The sequence below is a fragment of the Jaculus jaculus genome, chromosome 10 (assembly GCF_020740685.1).
Source record: "Jaculus jaculus isolate mJacJac1 chromosome 10, mJacJac1.mat.Y.cur, whole genome shotgun sequence".
Lineage (NCBI taxonomy): Eukaryota > Metazoa > Chordata > Mammalia > Rodentia > Dipodidae > Jaculus > Jaculus jaculus.
The window spans coordinates 7,510,859-7,532,052 of record NC_059111.1 but is presented as its reverse complement, the minus strand read 5'-3'; the positions used below and the strand labels follow the sequence as shown (position 1 = coordinate 7,532,052).

The 21,194-nt window shown below is 47.4% G+C and overlaps 1 protein-coding gene across 1 annotated transcript in view; it reads left to right on the top strand.

Annotated features, from left to right (window-relative positions):
* Positions 1–21,194, top strand: part of Anxa2 (annexin A2) — a 58,914-nt gene that overhangs the window by 6,240 nt on the left and 31,480 nt on the right. Inside the window, exons 2-3 of the mRNA XM_045160876.1 lie at positions 9,763–9,828; positions 16,119–16,218. Of these exons, the coding sequence (XP_045016811.1) occupies positions 9,781–9,828; positions 16,119–16,218 (148 nt within the window). The 5' untranslated portion in view covers positions 9,763–9,780. The remainder of the gene's footprint in view (positions 1–9,762; positions 9,829–16,118; positions 16,219–21,194) is intronic.

Genomic DNA, 21,194 nt, shown 5'->3' with positions numbered 1-21,194 from the left:
CACAAATGACATGTAAAACAGAACTTGATTATCAACACCTGCAAAGCTACTATTTAGCTTTGTACTGTAAGAGCTTTTTGTCAGGCAAGTAAGTCTTATTTATTAATCCTTTCAAGGACAGAGGAGAGGTCTGTCCCTTCACTAGGGTGGAGCAGAGGGAGTCCTGTGTGGAGGATTACTTCAGACTGGCTTGAGGTGGGTGTGGTGTTTAGAGAGTCTCTCCTCTGTGCCTCTCTGGTTTACTTTCCCCGAGCAGAAACACTTGGCCTGATAAAGGGCTTTTCACAGAGCAGGCCTGGTTCCCAGCCTTCCCTGGGAATGAGGCCCTGGTGCACAGAATGTTCTCATCAACAGATGAATCGCCCGATACTACTTTCTAGTTTGCAAGTTGAAACCAGTTGGCCAACTGGGAGAGGTGGTGAGGAGAGAAATGCAGACTGTCATGTTCTCATTCTAAGGAGACATCAGCCAGGAAACCGGGGGTGAGGGGTGGGGGGTGGCTCTGCTTTCCTCCCCTTTTTTTTCAAAGTAGGGGCTCGCTCTAGTCCAGGTTGACTTGGAATTCACTATGCAGTCTCAGGGTGACCTTGAACTCACAGCAATCCTCCTACCTTGCCTCCCAAGTGTTGGGATCAAAGGCGTGCGCCTCCATGCCAGGCTGGGGTCTCTGCTTTTAACACACCCAGAAAGTGTGACTTGGGTAGGAAGAGTTAGAATTGGTGGGATCATCCGGTGTGGCATTTTGATCTCTTCAAAACAGTAGGCACACTAAAGGCAGAGGGATTGTTTACAACTAAGAAAATCTAGAGCTGGAGAGATGCTCAGCAGTTAAAGGTGCTTGCAAGCCCTCTGGTCCTGGTTCAATTCCCCAGCAACTACATAAAGCCAGATGCACAAACTGGTGCACGTATCCGGAGTTTGCTTGCAGTGACAAGAAATCTTGTCATGCCCAATCTGTCTCTCTCTCTCTCTCTCCCTCTCCTCATAAATAAATAAATATCTTTTGAAAAGGGGGCTAGAGTGATGGCTCAGCATTTGAGGTGCTTGCCTGCAATGCCTAACAACATGAGTTCAATTCCCCAGTACCTATGTAAAGCCAGATGTACAGGGTGGTGCATGCATTTGGAGTTCATTTGTAGTGGCTAGAGGCCCTGATGTGCCCATTCTCATTCTCTCTTTCTTTTTACAAATAGTTAAACAAAAATATTGGGTCTGGAGAGATGGCTTAGTTAAGGTGCTTTCCTGCAAAGCCAAATGATGCAGGGTCAATTCCCCAGTAACCCCGTGCAGATGTACAAGGTGGCGCAAGTGCCTGAAGTTTGTTTGCAGTGGCCCTTGGCATACCCATTCTCTCTCTCTCTCTCTGCCTCTGCCTCAGTCTCTCTCTCTCTCTCAAACAAATAAATCAATAAATTTAAAAATAAAATTAATAGCCGGGCCTGGTGGCGCACACTTTTAATCCCAGCACTCGGGAGGCAGAGGCAGGAGAATCGTCGTGAGTTTGAGACCACCATGAGACTACCTAGTGAATTCCAGGTCAGCCTGAGCTAGAGTGAGACTCAACCTCAAAAACCAAAATAATAATAATAATAAAACTAATAATAAATAAATATTTTTAAAAAGAGAACATTTTGCCTCCCAAGCAAACATTTTGGACATGGTGGACAGTAAATACTGTCTTGGGTCCGCGTCACTTTGTTCTCTCTCCACGATTTCTGTGGCCAAATTTATCTTTGCACCATTCAGTCAGACACGTACTTTTGGGTCACCACAGGGCACTGCATGGGAAATGGCTTTCTTTTCTACCAGTCCCTTCATCGGCCCACTCTCAGGCATGCCACCCTTCCCACCTCTCTAGGCTCCTGGTGTTTCCCTGGCTGGAATCTGCCCGGGTGAGTCACCGCCACCAGCTGAGTCATCCAGGCCTCAGTGTTCGGCCCTGGGCTGAGCTCGCTCTACTCTCTGACCTTTCTTTGTGTCTCAGTCCCCCCAGTGAAGAGCCACAGGGGCGAGACCTAAAGCATAAAGCTCTGGGACGCCTGGGCCCTGGGCACCGGCCCTGAGCTCTGTCTCCTGCAGGGTTGGTTAGCTGCCGTTTGTAGCGTGGACCCAGTGTGGGCTTGTTAGGGGTTCAGGGCTCCATTACCAGTGTTTGCTATGCGAAGCGGTTCTGCCAAGACCCGTTTCTGCTTCCCGGGGTAGTAGCCCAGTGACGCATTCTGACCAAGTGTGTCATTTGGCTGGGGTGATGGCTCGATGGATAAAAACACTTGCTGTACAAGTCTGACCACTGAAGTTCAAATCCCCACAACCTACATAAGGCTGGACTCAAGTAGCAGAATCTATAATCACATGGTGTCAATGCATTCAGAGAGACCCTGCCTCAAACGAGTTGGAAACCAAAGTTATCCTTTAATCTCCATATATGTGATGCAGCACGTGTGTGCACATATACACACGTGCTCATGCACTTGTTTTTTTTTTTTTTTTTTGTTTCGAGGTAGGGTCTCACTCTAGCTCAGGCTGACCTGAGTCTTACCCTGTAGTCTCAGGGTGGCCTCGAACTCATGGCGATCCTCCTACCTCTGCCTCCTGAGTGCTGTGATTAAAGGCATGTACCACCATACCCGGCTTCACACACAATTTTTTTTTTAAAGGTGCTATGTAGGGTTGGAGAGATGGCTTAGAAGTTAAAGTGCTTATCTGCAAAGCCTAAGGACCCAGGTTTGCTTCCCGAGTACCAACATAAAGCCAGATGCACAAGGTGACGCGTGCAACTGGAATTTGTTTGCAGTGACTAGAGGCCCTAGTATGCCCGTTCTCCCCCACCCCACCAAGTAAGAATCAATAAATAAAACATCTTTAAAAGGTACTATGTAAACACTGTGAAAGACAACCCGTGCTTCTAGCAACTGGTCAGCCCTAGCCAGAGAGATTTTGCATGACCAAGGGATTTGATGAGGCGAAGAAGCAAACACATATTTTATTTCTAAGCTGGGGATACGCTTGCCATTAAATTTGCATGAAATAGAAAATGCTTATAAGGCTATAGGCACTTAGATATTGCTTTGAGGTCATTGCGACTTTGTGGGTAATTGACATTTTTGGTTTTTCCTCCTAGAATGACTATAAATAATATAAATGTTACTTAGGAAGGAACTGCTCCCTGTTCTTTCAGTCTCTTTGGCACCTGAATATAGAAAGAGACTCTCGAATTGGTATGGGAGTGGGGTTGGGGCTGGGCGGGATGGGATAAGGCATACCCCTCATGTTCTGACTCCTGGCTTAAGGAATTGCTATTGGAATTCTTGTTCCAGGAAGGACACTCAGTACACCCTGCTGAACGGATGAGGGCAGTGATGTTAAAAACAAAACAAAACAAGCCAAAAAATCTTTTGGTATTGAAAGATGGAGAGAGCTGAGTGGATTGAGGCTACCGGACCCTGTGGGGGCAGGTGAACAGCAGTGGTGACTTGAGGAGCGGGGTGTGCTGCACAATAGGTGAGAGCCGGGCATGGTGTGACGCATCTGTCACCCCAGCGCTTGGGAGGCTGAGGCAGGAGCAGTGTGAGTTTGAAGTAGGGGTATTCTATCAAAGACGAAAAAGGAGCAGAAGGAGGAGAAAGAAAGGAATGAAGGATAGAAAGAAAGAAAAAAGAAAGGCAAGGAGGGAGAAAGAGAAGAGGGGAAAAGAGGAAGAAAGAAGGCTGACTTAGAGGTTAAGGCGTTTGCCTGCCAAGCCAAAGGACCCAGGTTCGATTACTCAGGACCCATGTAAGCCAGATGCACGGGGCGGGGGGACACGCGTCTGGAGTTCGCTTGCAGTGGCTGGGGGCCCTGGCGCACCCATTTTTTCTCTCTTTCCCTCTTTTTCTGTCAAATAAATACTTAAAAAAAAAAAGTAAGGAGGAAAAAGAAGAAGAGCAGGTGAGAGTTAAAGTGAACTAATTTGCTGCCAGGAGCTGAGGGAGAGAGGCAAGTTACTGCTTGGTTGGTGAGGCTGGGAGGTGGATGGGTGGAGGTGGGGCTGGGCGCTGAGTTCCCATGCTCATCTCGGAAGGCTGGGCTCCAGACAAGATCAGATCCAGAGATTTAGTTGGTAGCAATGGGGAGGATTCAGCCCCTTGTAAACAAGGTTTGTGGGACTTCAAAAATCCCTTTCTGAGCCAGGCGTGGTGGCGCATGTGTTTAATCCCAGCACTCAGGAGGCAGAGGTAGGGGGAGTGCCTGGGTTCAAGGCCACCCTGAGACTACAGAGTGAATTCCAGGTCAGCCTGGGCTAGAGCGAGACCCTACCTCAGAAAACTCAAAAATGAAAAAAAAAAAAAAATTCCCTTTGATTTGGCCTCTCAAGGTGTTGTGGGTGTGGGAGAAGGAGTAACAGGAGTGAGGTATGAGGGGAAGTGGACCAGAGCACCTCCGGGCTGAACAGGACCGGGAAGTGCCCACGTGGGGCTCCGCAAAGGCCATGTTCCGAGCTAGAGACTGCTTGAGAGAACAGCTGTGTTCTGTAGCTTAAGTTGCCTCCACCTCAGAACCCATGGGGACACCCCGTTTTGCCACTGCAAGCTAACTCTAGATTACATGCCGTTTGTGCACTGGATGCGGGGGAATAAACCCAGGCTGTGAGTCTTGGCAAACACGTGCCTTTAACCACTGAGCTGCAGTAGATTGCCAGTGTCCAGTGCACGCTTTAGGCTCATGGCTCATCTCTGTTTGAACTGGCCACATTTCAAACGCTTACTGGCTACCTGAGGCTAGTGAGCAGACTAGATAGAAGAGCTATAGAACACAACTTTAAAAATAGATTTCATTTATTTCTTTATTGGTTTTTCGAGGTAGGGTCTCACTCTAGCCCAGGCGGACCTGGAATTCACTATGGAGTCTCAGGGTGGCCTTGAACTCACAGTGATCCCCCTACTTCTGCCTCCCAAGTGCTGGGATTAAAGGCATGCACCATTTTAAAATTTCTTTTAAAATTCCTTTTAAAATTTATTTATTTGTGAACAGAGAAATAGAGAGAATGGGCATGCTGGGGCGTCTAGCCACTGCAAACAAACTCTAGACGCATGTGGCCCCTGTGCACCTGGCAAATATGTGGGTCCTGGGAATTGAACCTGGGTCCTTTGGCTTTGCAGGCAAATGCCTTAATGGCTAAGCCATTTCTGAAGCGCCTAAAAATAGATTTGTGTGTGTGTTTTGTGTGTATGTGTTGTTATTGCTAAGGTGCCGTCCACTTGCTTTGAGACAGGACCTCTCACTGGCCTGAAGCTCACCAAATGGGTCATTGAGTTCCAGGAACCCTCATCTCTGTCGACTGCTGGGATCACAAGCATCTGCCACCACACCCAGCTTTTGAAATTCTGAGTTCTGAGGGTTCACCTCAGGTGTTTTGTCAAAATATTTATTATTTTCATTTATTTATTTATTATTTGAGAGAGATAGGTACGGCAGACAGAAAGAGGAGAGAGAGAATGAGAGAATTCGTGTGTCAGAGCCTCCAGCCACTGCAGAGGAACTCCAGACGCATGCGCCCCCTTGTGCATCTGGCCTATGTGGGTCCTGGGGAATTGAACCTGCGTCCTTGGGCTTTGCAGGCAAGCACCTTAACCACTAAGCTATCTCTCCAGCCCGCACCTCAGTTTTTCATGCTTACAGCAAACACTGAATTAGCTTCTCAGCCCACAAACTAGATTTTGTTATTATTTAAAAAAAATTCTTTTTTGAAAAAGGGTCTCAGGTAGCCCAGTCTAACCTTGAACTCTTGGTCCTCTTGCCTCTGTCTTCCAAATTCTGGGTATACAGGTATGTAACATCACGTGTGATTTTTGCATTTAATTTAATTTTTTTTTTTTTTTGAGGTAGGGTCTTGCATTAGCCCAGGCTGACCTGGAATTTACTATGTAGCCTTAGGCTGGCCTCAAACTCATAACGATCCAATCCTCCTACCTCTGCCTCCCAAGTGCCAGGATTAAAGGCATGTGACACCACTCCTCAACACATTTTGTTTTATTTTTAATATTTCATTTTTATTTATTAGAGAGGGATCACATGGGGGAACCAGTGCCTGTAGCCACTGCAAAGGAACTCCAGACACATGCGCCACCCTGTGCATCTGGTTTACATGGGTTCTGGGGAATCAATTCTTGGTCCTTAGGTTAGCACCTTAACTGCTAAGCCATCTCTCCAGCCCACATTTTAATTTTTGATAGCAGCTTTAGGTTTGTAGGAAAACTGAGCAGGCATAGCTTCCCCGCCCCCACGTGTATAGCTTCTCCACTGCTGGCATCTTGCGCCACAATAGCACATTCATGAGATTCAGCGAGCCTACACTGATGCGTCACGCTTGCCCAGAGCGTGTTGCATGTTGGGGTTCACCGTTTATCTAGTGCATTCCGTAGGCTGTGACAAATACATAATGACATGTGTCACCATCACTGCATTGCACAGAATAATTTCCCTACCTAAAATATCCTCTGGGGTGCGGGTGGATGGATCGCTTGCAAGGTCTGCCTGTCATGGTTCAGTTTCCCCAGTGCCCACATAAGCTGGATGCAAAAAGCGGTACCAGTGTCTGGTGTGCTTTGCAGCAGCAAGAGGCCCTGGCACACTCATACACACACAGATAAAAAAAGTTAAGTCCTCTACTCTCCACTTTCTCATCTCATCCTCCCGCTGGTCATCACTGATATTTCACAGTCTCAGGGGTGTCATCTTTTCCAGAATGATACCTAGTTGGAAGCCTCACAGTATACAGGACTGGCTTCTTCACATAGTAATCTGCGTTGAAATCCCCCTCAGGCCTTTCTGTGGTTTGATAGCTTGTTTCTTTTTCAGCACTGAGTAATATTCCATTTTTGAATGGACCTCAGTTTATTTACAGAGCAAGACTTTTCACCATGCAGAATTGTACTGGATGGGTGGGCCATAAGGGGGTTGGAGGCAGTGTGAGACTTGTCAGGCTGGGGGTGATCAGAATGTTTGTGATTAACTTCTTTTTTTTTAAATTTTTATTTATTTATTTGAGAGCGATAGACACAGAGAGAAAGACAGATAGAGGGGGAGAGAGAGAATGGGCGCGCCAGGGCTTCCAGCCTCTGCAAACGAACTCCAGACGCGTGCGCCCCCTTGTGCATCTGGCTAACGTGGGACCTGGGGAACTGAGCCTCGAACCGGGGTCCTTAGGCTTCACAGGCAAGCGCTTAACCGCTAAGCCGATTCTTTCTTGCCTGACTTAAAAAGCTTCCAAGTGAGCAGGGCGTGGTGGCACATGCCTCTAATTCCAGCACTTGGGAGGCCGAGGTAGGAGGATCGCTGTGAGTTCAAGGCCACCCTGAGACTACAGAGTGAATTCCAGGTCAGCCTGAGCTAGACTGAGATCCTACCTTGAAAAACAAACAAACAAACAAACAAAACCCCAACAACAATAATGCTTCCACATTGTGCATGCATCTGAAGTTCATTTGCAGTGGCTAGAGGACCTGGCGCACCCATTCTCTATAAATATCTACTGGCCTCTTGCTCTCTCTTTCTCATTAAAAAAAAATAATAATAATAACCTTTCAAGAGGGAGACTGAGAGAGCAGAGGAATAAAATCTTGCAAAAGGACATCCGTAACCACAAACAAAGGTGAATCTTCTCTCATCTCTCCAGCCTTCCACCCCACACAGGGCCAGCAATCTACTTAGTCCAAAAGGCTCCTAGAATTTGGCAGATACCTGTCAAATAATGTCTCCAAAGCACTCTTGTATGAAAATACTTAAATATTTGAAGAGTCCATAGAGCTGAGTTTCCATGTGTCCCAAAGGAATTGTAAGCAGAGGAGCTAGGGAAAGCAGTAAAGCCCTTTGCCGTGCAAGCATGAAGACTTGAGTTTGGACCCCCAACACCCGCACTCAAAAAGAGCTGTGTGCAGTGGCATGTGCCTCTCATCCTAGCGCTGGGGAGGCAGAGGCAGGAGGATCCCTGGGCCTTGCTGACTATCCAGTCTAGCTGAATTGGTGAGCTCCAGGCTCAGTGAGACCCTGTCTCAAATATGAAGGTGGAGGGGTTGGAGAGGTGGCTCAGCAGCTAAGGCGCTTGCCTGCGAAGCCAGGTTTGATTCCCCAGGACCCATGTAAGCCAGATGCACGTGGTGGCGCTCATGTCTGGAGTTCGTTTGCAATGGCTGAAGGCCCTGGCGTGCCCATTCTCTCTCTCCCTCAAATAAATAAATAAAAATTTTAAAATCTTATGGTGGAGAGTGATTGGGGAAGAACCTGATGTTGGCGTCGGGCCTCTGCAGATACCTGCATGTGCACCTAGACACACACATGCACACACACACACACACACACACACACACACACACACACACACACACACAAGAGAAAGACCCTTGAGCAGTGTGAGGCTCAAGCAAGGGTGCTGCGATTTCCAAGCCACTGGAGACTGCGTGAGACGCAGCTCTGCTCTGTTTTCTTGCTTCTTGGTGGGTGATTATGCAGAATGACCCGTCTTACCTCAGCAGAAATAAATTCACTGCCAGTTGAGTATTAGTCATGGCAGGGGTTGGGTGTGTTGGGCATGCCGTGCCAGGACTATCAATTCTGAGAACTGTAGAAACACAAAGCTGGAAGACCCGTTTGTCGGCTATGGCCGTTAAGTGTAAAGAGCTCAAACAAGGTGGCTTCATTTCAATGATTTCAAATCTTGAATATAAGCCGTTCAATTGGGGACTGGGACTCATTCTTATCAGAACATCGGTCCACTGACTGAAGAAATAAGTTTTCATTTTATTTATTTATTTAGGAGAGAGAGAGAGAGAGGGAGGGAGGAAGAATGGGTGTGCCAGGGCCTCTAGCCACTGCAAACAAATTTGACGCATGTGCTCCCTTGTACATCTGGCTTATGTGGGGTCCTGGGGAATCAAACCGTGGTCCTTTGGCTTTGCAGTGAAACACCTTAACTGCTATGCCATATCTCCAGCCCCCCGACTGAAGAAATATGGTGGACTTAATAGTAAAGGGATCTGCTGAGAGGCCAGATTGGAAACCCTTGATTTCTATTCCACATGCTATGTTTTCAGACCTTTGCTGGTGGTGGAATCGCTTGCGAGAAGTACAGAAATGGCGACAGGTTGTGCACGCGTATCACTTCTTTCTTTTCTTTTCTCTTTTTCTGAGAGAGGGTCTCACTCTCTCTAGCCCAGGCTGGCCTCAAGCTCATGGTGGTTCTTCTACTCTGCTCCTGAGTGCTGGGAGCAGAGGCTGCGCCATCAGGCCTGGCACGTGTTCCATGTTTTTGGGGAAATGGAAGCCTCAGGTCTGTCCTGTTTGAACACGTGGCATGAACCCCAGGAAGTATTTTGTCTTTGCACTCTCAGGTTCTGTTCCGCCCGAGCAGCCATTAGTAGTCCATCCCAACCTCAGGCACACCGTCTCTGAGCTTTAATTTTTTCCAATCAGAAGGCGGAAATGACATCTGCTTGAAAAGAATAAAATAAGCCAGGTGTGGTGGTCCACACCTTTAATCTCAGCACTCGGGAGGCAGAGGTAGCAGGATCGTCATGAGTTCGAGGCCACCCTGAGACTCCATAGTGAATTCCAGGTCAGCCTGGGCTAGAGTGAGACTCTACCTCAAAAAACAAAACAAAACAAAAAAATTGTACTAATATCCTCAGATGGAACAGTCCAAGAAGAAAATATTTGTATAACGAATCACTGTGCTTCGGGAAAAAGAAAAGCCTCTTTGTAAAGACTTCTTGTTTTTTTGTTTTCCAGCTCTATTTTTTAATCAACATGTCTACTGTTCACGAAATCCTGTGTAAGCTCAGCCTGGAGGGCGACGTAAGTATATCATTCCTCATGCTGTGTAGTTTGGCTGCTTTTTCTCTGTGCACATGAGGAAAACGGGGCTACCTTTCCATCCTCTGTGGGTCCCTCCCTTGCCCACACCGCCTCGGCTGTTTCCACTGGTTCCACGGGACAGAAAAGCCAGGGCGCTAAGAAGTTTTTTTGGCACCAGATGAGAACTGGATGGAGCGAGCGAGACTGAAATGGCTGGAGTGTTCTTCCGGCGCTCCTGGTGTCAGTGGAAATCACTGTTCGGATGATGCATGGCCCTCCGCGTCACGCTCGGGTCCTTATTCATTAAGCACCAGCTGCAGCCAAACGGCAAACAGACTTGTGTCTTAGGCTTCTTAGAACTTCTAAGAAGCCGTTCCAGACAAGAACCTAGACTTCTCTGGTTTTTTGTTTGTTTGTTTTTGTTTTGTTTTGTAGGTCGGGTCTTGCTTTAGTCCAGGCTGACCTGGAATTCACTATGTAGTCTCAGGGTGGCCTTGAACTCAGTGATCCTCTTACCTCTGCGTCCTGAGTGCTGGGATTAGAGGCATGTGCCACCACGCCTGGCTCAACCTCTCTGTTTCTGTTTTTAATTTAGCATCTATGAGAGCTGGGAATGGTTTCCTCCACCAAAAAAAAAAAAAAGTCAGAATGTAGCCAGGCATGGGAGGTAGAGGATTGCTGTGGGTTTGAGAGCACCCTGAGACTGTATAGTGAATTCTAGGGCAGCCTGGGCTAGAATGAGACTCTACCTGAAAAAACAAAACAATAAAGTCAGAATGTATCTTTTCCTTTTTATTTATTCTTATTTATGAGAGAGAGAGAAAGGAGGGATACAACAAAAGCCTCTTACCACTGCAAACTCCAGGCACATGCATCGTGTTGCATGTCTGGGTGCTGGGGAGTGGGAACCCAAGCCATCAGGCATTACAAGCAAGTACCTTGAACTACTGAGCAATCTCTCTAGCCCCAGAATGTATCTTAAGAAGATGTGGGGAGAAGCTGGGGAGAGAGGCAGGAATTTGGTTTAGTCAGTACAGTGCTTGCCATGAAAGTGTAAAGACCTGAGTTCGGATCCCCAACACCCATGTACAGTCTTGGTGGACATGATGGCCTACCTGTGCTCCCTGCGGGAAGACAGGGTCAGGGGACCCCAGGGGCAAGCTGGCTAGCTAGTCTAGCTAGCTCAGTGAGCTCAGGATGCTGTGAGAGACTCTGTTTCAAAAAATTGGAAAGTGACTGAGAAAGACACCTGATGTGAACCTGTGGCTGCCACACGCATGCACACAGACATGCACACCCAAGCAGACACAAAGAGACTATGAGCTGTGAAATTATGTGACTAGTCATATTATTATGCTTCTTTTTTTTCTCTTTTTCTTTGGCTCAGAATTAAGTTCATCTTTAAAAAAAAAACTTATTGGGCTGGAGAGATGGCTTAGCTGTTAAGCGCTTGCCTGTGAAGCCTAAAGACCCCGGCTCGAGGCTCGGTTCCCCAGGTCCCACGTTAGCCAGATGCACAAGGGGGCGCACGCGTCTGGAGTTCGTTTGCAGAGGCTGGAAGCCCTGGCACGCCCATTCTCTCTCTCCCCCTCTATCTGTCTTTCTCTCTGTGTCTGTCGCTCTCAAATAAATAAATAAATAAAAATTTTAAAAAAACCTATTTATTTGCAAACAAAAGAAGGAGAGAGGGAGAGAGAATGGATTGCCACTGTAAACGACCTCCAGATACATGTGCCATTTTTAAGAAAATACATTTATTTATTTATGTATTTGCAAGGAGGGAAAGAGAAAGAAGGGTGGGGGAGAGAGAGAGAATGGGCACACTAGGACCTCCAGCCACAGCAAATGAACTCCAGAAACATGTGCCATCTTGTGCATTTGGCTTCTGTGGGTCCTGGGGAAATGAACCTGGGTCCTTTGGCTTTGCTGGCAAGATCTTTAACTGCTAAGCCATCTCTCCAGCCCCCACATATGCCATTTTTTAAAAAAAATATTTATTTATTTGCAAGGGGATGAGGGGGTAGAGAATGGGTGTGGCAGGGCCTCTATTCACAGCAAATGAACTCCAGATGCAAATGCCATTTTGTGCATCTGGCTTTACATGCATACTAGGGAATCGAACTTGGGTCATTAGGTTTTGTAGGCAAAACTGCCGAGCCATCTCTCCAGCCTGCCTGTCATTTCATGCCTCTGGCTTTACTTGGATAGTAGGGAATTGAATTCAGCCACAGGGTTTGCAAGCAAGTGCCTTTAACCACGGAGCCATCTTGCCAGCCCCTAAATTTATCTTTTGAAGAAGCACTCAAAAGAAGGGGGACAGCGCGGGCAGATGGTGCAGAGACATCTGCATTGTCTGTAGTGTGCAAAGGGGCGTGCAAGCCCCGTTTGTAGAGCGCTCAAGTTTTGTTAGTGTTGCTTTCTTATTTAAATCATTCCTTCTCTCGGAACTTGTGACTTGTTGCCAACAATCTCAGCTTCATGTTAGGACCCAGACTGGCCAGGTGCTCCATAATTTGTTTCTCTAAGGGATATGTTTATTAGAGTGTTCTTGGCATCAAGTTTCATGAGATGGGTGGGCATGGAGCTCAGCTGATAGAGTGCTTACCTAGCAGGCATGAAGCGCCGATTCCATTGCCCAGCTCTGCATCACCCCCGGTGCGGACTATAATCCCAGCACTCCAAAGGCGGAGGCAGGAGGATCAGAAGTTCACGGCCAGGGCTGGAGAGATGGCTCAGCCGTTAAGGCACTTGCCTGCAAAGCCCAATAATCTGGGTTCAATTCCCCAGCACCCACACACAAAGTGGTGAATGCATCTGGACTTTTTTCAGTGGTTAGAGGCCCTGGTGCACACCTCTCTTTCTCTCTCTCCCTCCTCTGTGTCTCTCTGTGCTTGCAAATAAATAAGTAATGAATAAAATATTTTTTAAAAATCCATGGCCATCCCAGGCTACAAAGCAAGTGTGAGTCCAGCCTGGGATGCACACGTCCCTCCCTTAATAGTGAAGTTTCATGGACTGTAAAGATAAGTAGCTCAGTGGTTAAGGTGTTTGCTTGCAAAGCCTGACAGCCTGGGTTCAATTACCAAGTACCCACGCAAAGCCAGATGTGCAAAGTGGCGTATGCGTTTACACTGTGTTTGCAACAGCTAGACGCCCCGGCACGCCACTTTTCTCTGCCTATCTCTTATCCCTGCCTGCTTGCAAGTAAATAAATACAAATACTTGAAAATAAAAGTTTCGGGCTGGAAAGATGGCTTAGCAGTCAAGGCAATAGTCTGTGAAGCCTAAGGACCCAGGTTCGATTCTCCAGTACCCACGTAAGCCAGATACACATGGTGGCGCATGTGTCTGGAGTTCGTTTGCAGTGGCTAGAGGCCCTGGCACATGCATTCTCTTGGTGTGTGCTTGCAAATAAATAAATTAAAACAAGTTTTGGGCTGGAGAGATGGCTTAGTGGTTAAGCACTTGCCTGTGAAGCCTAAGGACCCCGGTTTGAGGCTCGATTCCCCAGGTCCCACGTTAGCCAGATGCACAAGGGGGCGCACGCGTCTGGAGTTCGTTTACAGTGACTGGAGGCCCTGGTGCGCCCATTCTCTCCATCTCTCACTGTCTGTCTCTGCCTGTCGTTCTCAAATAAATAAATTTTTAAAAAAGTTTTTAAAAAGAAAGCAAGCCAAAATGGGATACCTGTGGCTAGAAATGTAGGTGGTGATGGCACTGCGGCGAGCTGACTCTGCGGAAGTTGCTCCAAAGCCTGGCCATCAGGTGTCACTTGTGTGGGAGGTGGAGACGGGACATTGTCATGTGGGGAACCTTGATGTAGGGAGTGAGATGGTGGCCAGCCTTTAGCCAAAGCCACATTCTCTCTCTTCTTTGTCTGCCCGTGGCTTTGGGACTCGGCAGCACTGGAGGAGCATCTCAGAGAAAGAGAGAAGTTCAATGTTTACAAGAGGATTGAGGAGGAAGTAGGTCATGTGTGTCTGGGGACAGGGAGGGGGTCCCCATTCATCAGCTTAGGAAGGTGAAGGGCTTAAAAAATATATTTATTTGGGCATGCATATGTGTGGGCACTCCAGGATCTTCTTGCTCCTGCAAATGAATGCCCACCCTGCTTTAGGTGGGTGGCTGCAGAATTGAACCTGGGACGGTAGGATTTTCAAGCAAATGCCTCTAACAGTTGAACCATCTCCCCATGCCAAAGGTGGTGGGCTTTGGGGCTTTGGTGAGCATTGGAAAAGGTGGCTGGGCAGATGGCTCAGTGTCAGTAAAGGGCTCGCTGTGGATCCCCAGCCACTACGAATAATGCCAGGTGTGGCGTCATGTACCTGTGGTCCCAGTGCTGAGGAGGGGAGGCAGCCAGGCTTGCCAGTTAGCTAGTTTAGCTGAATCGGTGGGCGCGAGGTCTGGGGAAAGACTGTCTCAAAGAATGAGGGGGAGCAGTGGGGCAGCCACATGTTATCAACCTTTGACCTCCGCACTCACATGCTCACGAGCGCCCACACGTGCAAATGCATCTACGCAGATGTGAACACGCATACCTGTATGTGTGTACACCTCGCACACGTACAAAAAAGAAGGAGTAAAGGAAGATGGGATGATTTAAAAGGCAAGAAGGGGCTGGAGGGATGGCTTAGTAGTTAAGGCGTTTGCCTGCAAAGCCAAAGGGCCCAGGTTCGATTCCCCAGGACCCACGTTAGCCAGATGCAGCTGTCTGGAGTTTGTTTGCAGTGGCTGGAGGCCCTGGAGTGCCCATTTTCTCTCTCTTTCCCTCTTAAATAAATAAACAAATAATGATTATAAATAAGACACAAAAAGCATGCCAGGCAGAGTGGAGGGAAGGCAGAAGCATGAGCGTGGAGCAGAGGGGAGAAGAGAGGGAGAGAGGTGCAGAGAGGGTGTGGCCCGGCTCGCCACACTGCCTCAGTGCCCAGAGCTGGCCAGGATCTGGGGCTGGAGGAAGAACCTTCCCTGTATTTACTAGAGGCAAACGGATGAGCGTTGAATGTGGCACTTTTTGTGCGGATTTTTGTTGTTTTTGAAACAGGGTCTCATATAACCCAAGCTGACCTCAAACTTGCTATACAGTGGTAGCTAAGAATGAGGGCTGGAGAGATGGCTTAGCGGTTAAGGCATTGCCTGCAAAGCCAAAGGACCTCGGTTCGATTCCCCAGGACCCACGTAAGCTAGGTGTACAACGGGGTGCATGTGTCTAGAGTTCATTTGCAGTGTCTGGAGGCCCTGGCATGCCCATTCTCTCTCTCCCTCTTTCTCTCTCTCAAATAAATAAATCAAATATACTAAAGAAAAAAAAAAAAGGAATGACTTGAACTCCTGATCAACCTCCACGTGCTGGCATCACCGGCATGTGCCACCACTCCTGGTTTATGTGGTGCTGGGGAATTGACCCCAAGGCTTCACGCATGCTAAGCAAGCACTCTACCAACTCAGCTGCACCCCCGCGCTGAGATCACTTTTGAAGAAGGGGTCTCAGCAAAGAAGGCTTGGAGGACGTGTTCATGGGCCCAAAGAACAGCCGCAGAACACACTTGGCATCCAGGCATTTCCATACATCTCAAATTGTTGCTGGACTCGTTTCGGCTTTTCAAGAACTTCCTGAATAGCTACTGGTTCCAGGTTGTAGCTGCCCTCCGCGGTGTAGCTGTCTCTACAATAATAAATAAATAAATAAATAAATAATAAATAAGATGCAAAGTGCAGACACAGGCAGCGTATTCTAAACTTGCTCAGCCACTGAGGAACAATTTTCAGGGATAAAAAGAACTTTAACTTTTCCTCCCTTCCTTCCTTCCTTCCTTCCTTCTATCTTTTCTTCCTTCCCTCTTCTTTCTTTCTTTCTTCCTTCCTTCCTCCCTCTTTCCCTCCCTCCCTCCCATTCATCCTTCCTGCCTCCCTCCCTTCTTTCCTTAAGGCAGGGTCGCATGTAGCTCAGACTAGACTTGAACTCACTATTGTATCTAAGGATGATCTTGAGTTTCTTATCCTCCTGCCTGTTTTTTGTTTAGGGTGCCATAGACAGAGGGAGGCAGGTCTTTGTGCATTCTAGGCAAACATTAACCAACCGAGTTACATCTCCAGCCAACTCCCCCCACTCCCCAGCCAAACGAGCTTTCTTTAACAAAACAAAACAAAAAGCTGCTGTGTGCTGGGCATGTGAATACTTGTCCATTTGCCTCGCATGAGAGGACAGTGGCACAGAACCAGACGGTGGAGTTGTCTCGGGGAGAGGGTTTGCAGTGTGTTACTTGAACGTGTTTGTGTTTTCTCCTTAGCACTCCACGCCCCCAAGCGCCTACGGGTCGGTCAAAGCCTACACCAACTTTGATGCCGAGAGGGATGCTCTGAACATTGAAACGGCTATCAAGACCAAAGGTAGGGTGCATCCGTCCTCCTGATCGGGGTCTTACAGAGGCACTTAAGAGTCAGCTTTCCATTGTCCTGAAAGCCTCTGCGTGCTGGCCATTTGAATTGTTACTGAGCTGTAAGGGATTGAATATAGACTTAGTCCCTCTTCTTCCCTTGTTTCGCTCTCTCTCTCTGATCTTTGTAGAAAAGTTCTACAGAGGCTGGAGAGATGGCTTAGCGGTTAAGGCACTTGCCTGCAAAGCCAAAGAACCCAGGTTCGGTTCCCTAGGACCCATGTAAGCCAGATGCACAAGGGGTGCATGCATTTGGAGTTCGTTTGCAGTGGCTAGAGGTTCTGGCGCTCCCATTCTCTCTCTGTCTGTTTCTCTTCTCTATCTCTCTCTGCTTGCGAATAAATAAAATAAAATAAATAAAAGAGGACTGGGGAAATGCCTTAGCATTTGCCTGTGAAGCCTAAAGATCTGGGTTTCGTTCCCCAGGACCCACATAAGCCAGATTCACAAGAGGGCACATGTGTCTGGAGTTCGTATGCAGTGGTTAGAGGCCCTGGTGTGCCTATTCTCTCTTTCTCTCTCATAAATAAATAAAATATTAAAAAAAGAAAAAAATAAGTAAAAGAGAAGTTCTACAGCATATGGAGGTGGTATTACCACATGGTATGATAAAAAGGACTGTTTCTAAAGAGGTGGATGGTACCTGAGGCTGTCCTCTGGCACGGGTGGAGGGGAGAGAAAGAGGGGTTTTTTTTTTTTGATACTTATAAATAGCCATTCTTATTGAAAGCCACTGTCAGTCTGGAGAGATGGCTTAGCAGTTAAGGTGCTTGCACATGAAGCCCAAGGACCCAGGTTCGATTCTCCAGTGCCCACGCAAGCCAGATACACAAGGTGGTACATGCGTCTGGCGTTCCTTTGCTAGAGGCGCTAGTGTGCCCGTTCTCTCTCTCAAATAAATAAATATTTTTTAAAAGTCACTGTCAAAAAGTAAAACAAATCTGTAGGACTTATCTCTCCACACACACTTTAGTCTGTGGGACGTAGTAGGTCATAGGTTTATAGGTTCAAGCCCTGACTCTGATACTCACTGTTGATCCTGACTTCGAGGAAGCATTTGATTTGGCTAAGACCCGGATTCTCCACTTACTGAGTGGGGCCAGTGAACACTGTGAGGTGAGGTAAACTTAACATGGAGTCTGGCTTATGGACTGCCCAAAATATGCTACCCTAAAACGCATAGACATGTACACACACACCCAGCCCCCCAATCTTCCTCTCTCATTATTGGGTGTACCAAGATTCTGTTTCCTAACATGCCCTTGCAGAAACATTCCGGACATGTAACAGTTAACTCATCTGGTAAAGATGGTGTCTTTTACAAGCTTGGTACAAAGGGGACCTTTATCCTTGCATGAGAAAGCTTTTAGCCCACTGGAGTGTAAAGATTGCGCAAATGAACTCTGGCCACAGCTGAGGCGCTCATGCTAATAAAAATACCTCCAGGCCCTCTCTGAGTTACTAGAAAAGTACTGTGCTTCCCAGGCAGAAATGTCTGCAGGTCTGAGTCTTGGAATTACTGCGTTCCAGTGGTCAAAGGGCGCCACCACCATGGTAGTTGTCACTGATAACTATCAAGTGTTCTCTCGTCGGTGACCTTTCTGCTCATCTCTGATGTCGCAGTCTGTCATTCCAAGTTTCTGGGGGACACAGTTGAAGGTTACCATGCCCCGTGCCTACTGGCCGTAGTTCACATTTGGATTTGAACCTCGTTCTGCCCGACCCCGGGCACGCGCTTGTTCTTAAGCCTCGGCACGTTACACCATCCAGCTGTTACCAGCTGCTGGGGGCGGGTGATTGTCTTTACCTTGAGCTGTTTTCAGGCATGACAGTATTGAGCAGCTTCACATTTGTGATCTACCGTCAGTTGGGGCCCCTGTTCCTCCCTCCCCCTTCTCTCTCCCGCCCCCAACATACCAGTCTTAGTGCTTGGCGTTTCACTGAGAACACTGTCATTATTATTATTATGCATAGTAATCTTAGTGAGCAATTGTTTCCTTAATTTTATTGGTGTGTTGCAATAATTCCTGTGTTGGCAGCATTTTTTTAAGCCTTAACTCCTTCTAGGAAACTGTTGGGAAGAAAGAATAACATTCAGAAGCCCTCAGAGCACGGTTGCCTACTGAATGTCAGTTTTGGATGCAAGAGTGGAAAATCCAGGTCTCTGGTTTAGTGGAGGAATGATTGATGAAAGCACAGTATCTGGAGAATGTCATGAATATCATTTTGATGTCTTTACTGAGAGAGATCTCCTGTGCTGTACAACCCACCTATTTGAAGTACACAATTTATTATTTTTAGTGTAGTTATTGAGTTCTACAACCCTCAGTGTAGATAATTTAATGCACTTGTTTTAACATCTGTTCACCTAAAACTGACAGTTCTGCAGAGAAATGTCTATAAAATAGTGTGTGCTATATTGTATGATGATAGCAATAACAATTTAAAAAATTGTATTTACTTATTTATTTCAGAGAGAGAGAGAGAGAGAGAGAGAAGAAAAGGCAGACAGAGAAAGGGCATGCCAGAGTCTCCTACCACTGCCAATGAACTCAAGACATACGTGCCACCTTGTGCATCTGGCTTTACATGGGTCCTGGAGATTTGAACCCAGACCTATCAGGCTTTGCAAGCAAGTAGCTTTAACCACCATTGAGCAATCTCTCCAACCTGCACAATTGCAAATATATATATATATATATATATGTATATTTGGGAGAAAGAGGGAGGGAGGGAGGGAGAGAGAGAATGTGTATCTGGGCATGTAAGGGCCTTTGCCACTGCAAATGAACTCCAAACACATTACCACCTTGTGCATCTGGCTTTACATGGGCACTGGGGAATTGAACCTAGGCTGTCAGTCTTTGCAAACAAGTGCCTTTAAACATTGAGCAATCTCTCCTGCTCCCTATATTAATTTTTTTTTTGGTGCATGCTTGTGTGTGTGTGTGTAGCATATGTGTATATAGCATGTGCGGGCAGGTGCACGTGCCCCATGCACATCCATGTGGAAGTGAGAGGACACCAGACAGAGTAGGTGACATTAAAAAGAGTCTATAATATGGCATCTTCCTCGATCACCCTTCCACGGTGTTCCCTTGAGATGACTTTCTCGCAGAGTCTGGAGTTTTTTGTTTTTTTTTTTCTTCTGGTTTTTCAAGGTAGGGTCTCACTCTGGCCCAGGCTGACCTGGAATTCACTCTGTAGTCTCAGGGTGGCCTTGAACTCACAGCAATCCTCCTACCTCTGCCTCCGTAGTGCTGGGATTAAAGGCGTGCGCCACCACTCTCTCTCTCTCTCCATATATATATATATATATATATATATATATATATTTATGAGAGAGAGAGAAGAGAGAATTGGCACTCCATGGCCTCCAACCACTGCATCCAAACTCCAGATGCTCGCACCACCTTGTATGCATGTGTGGCCTTGTGTGTGTATCAGTTTGTGCATCTGGCTTACGTGGGATCTGGAGAGTGGAACATGGGTCCTTAGACTTTGCAGGCAAGCTCCTTAACTGCTAAGCCATCTCCTCAGCCCCTCCTTTTTTTGAGGTAGGGTCTTGCTCTAGTCCAGGCTGACCTGGAATTCACTATGTAGTCTCAGGGTGGCCTTGAACTCATAGTGATCCTCCTACCTTTGCCTCCCCAGTTGCTGGGATTAAAGGTGTGCACCACCACGCCCAGTCACACCTAGCTTTTTAGATGGGTACTGAAGCTCTCAGCCTCTTAGTGCTTGCCTGCTGAGCCGCCCCACGACAGCTTTTTAAATTCAAAAATAAAAAAGAGGCATTAGTAACTGATTAATAGCATTATGAGTAATTGATGGTCATGTGTTTGCTTTCCTAGCGGAAGGCAGGAAGACTTAAAGTAGAATGAGGTCATTAGTTAGGAAAGGTGCCAAGCCCTTTGTTCCTTTCCCTATCCTGATTTCTCAGATAACTGACCCCACTTAGAGCTCATGGCAACCTTGAGTCATGGAGGCACACCTGCATACCCCAACTTCTTTTTCTGGAGCAGGCTTTCCTTGACTTCAAAAGAAACAAGTGGCGGGGGGGGGAGGCTGGAGAGATGGCTAGGCTATTAAGGCACTTGTCTGCAAAGCCTGAGGATCCAGGTTCGATTCCCCAGTATCCACATAAAGCCAGATGCACAAAGTGGTACATGTGTCTGGAGTTCCTTTGCAGAGGCTGGAGGCCCTAGTGTGCCCATTCTCTGTCTCTTTTCTCTCTAGCTCTCTCTACTTGCAAATAAATAAATTAAATTAAAAAAATACAGAGCTGGAGAGATGGCTCAGCCGTTAAGGCACTTGCCTGCAAAGTCAAAGGACATCGGTTCGATTCCCCAGTACTCATGTAATCCAGATGCACAATGTGACAAACGCATCTGGAGTTCGTTTGCAGTAGCTGGAAGCCCTGATGCGCCCATTCTCTCTTTCTCAATCTCTGTCCCTCTTTCCCTCTCTCAAATAAATATATAAAAATAAAGTATTTTATAAAACAAGAAACAATGGAAAGGAAACAAAGGGAAACCTCAAATGCTGATAGCAGCCTCAGCAGGGACAGGCTGGATGCCCAAGGGCACGGCCCTATCCTGGAGGCTAGGCAGGTGTCCCAGCGCAGAGCAAGCGGAGATATTTGGATTCTAGCTGATGCTTCTGGCCTTCCTTAGTGCCTATGTCCTCTGAAGGCCAGTGAGAGCAAAGACAGTGCAGAGTCAGCCGCCATCCGCCACCTGGGCAGTTCTGTGCATTGTATGCAAGGACCAGAAGCGGCCTGGAGTGGGGACCGCTGTGGCGGGGTGGAGCAGGCAGAGAAGCGCGTCCCTTCCCCGGCCTCGGTAAGGCCACACCTGTGCTAGGACACTTGTCTTCCAATGGGCCTTCTCGCCACGCCCGTGACGTATTCTCTTTCTAACTTCACCTGCT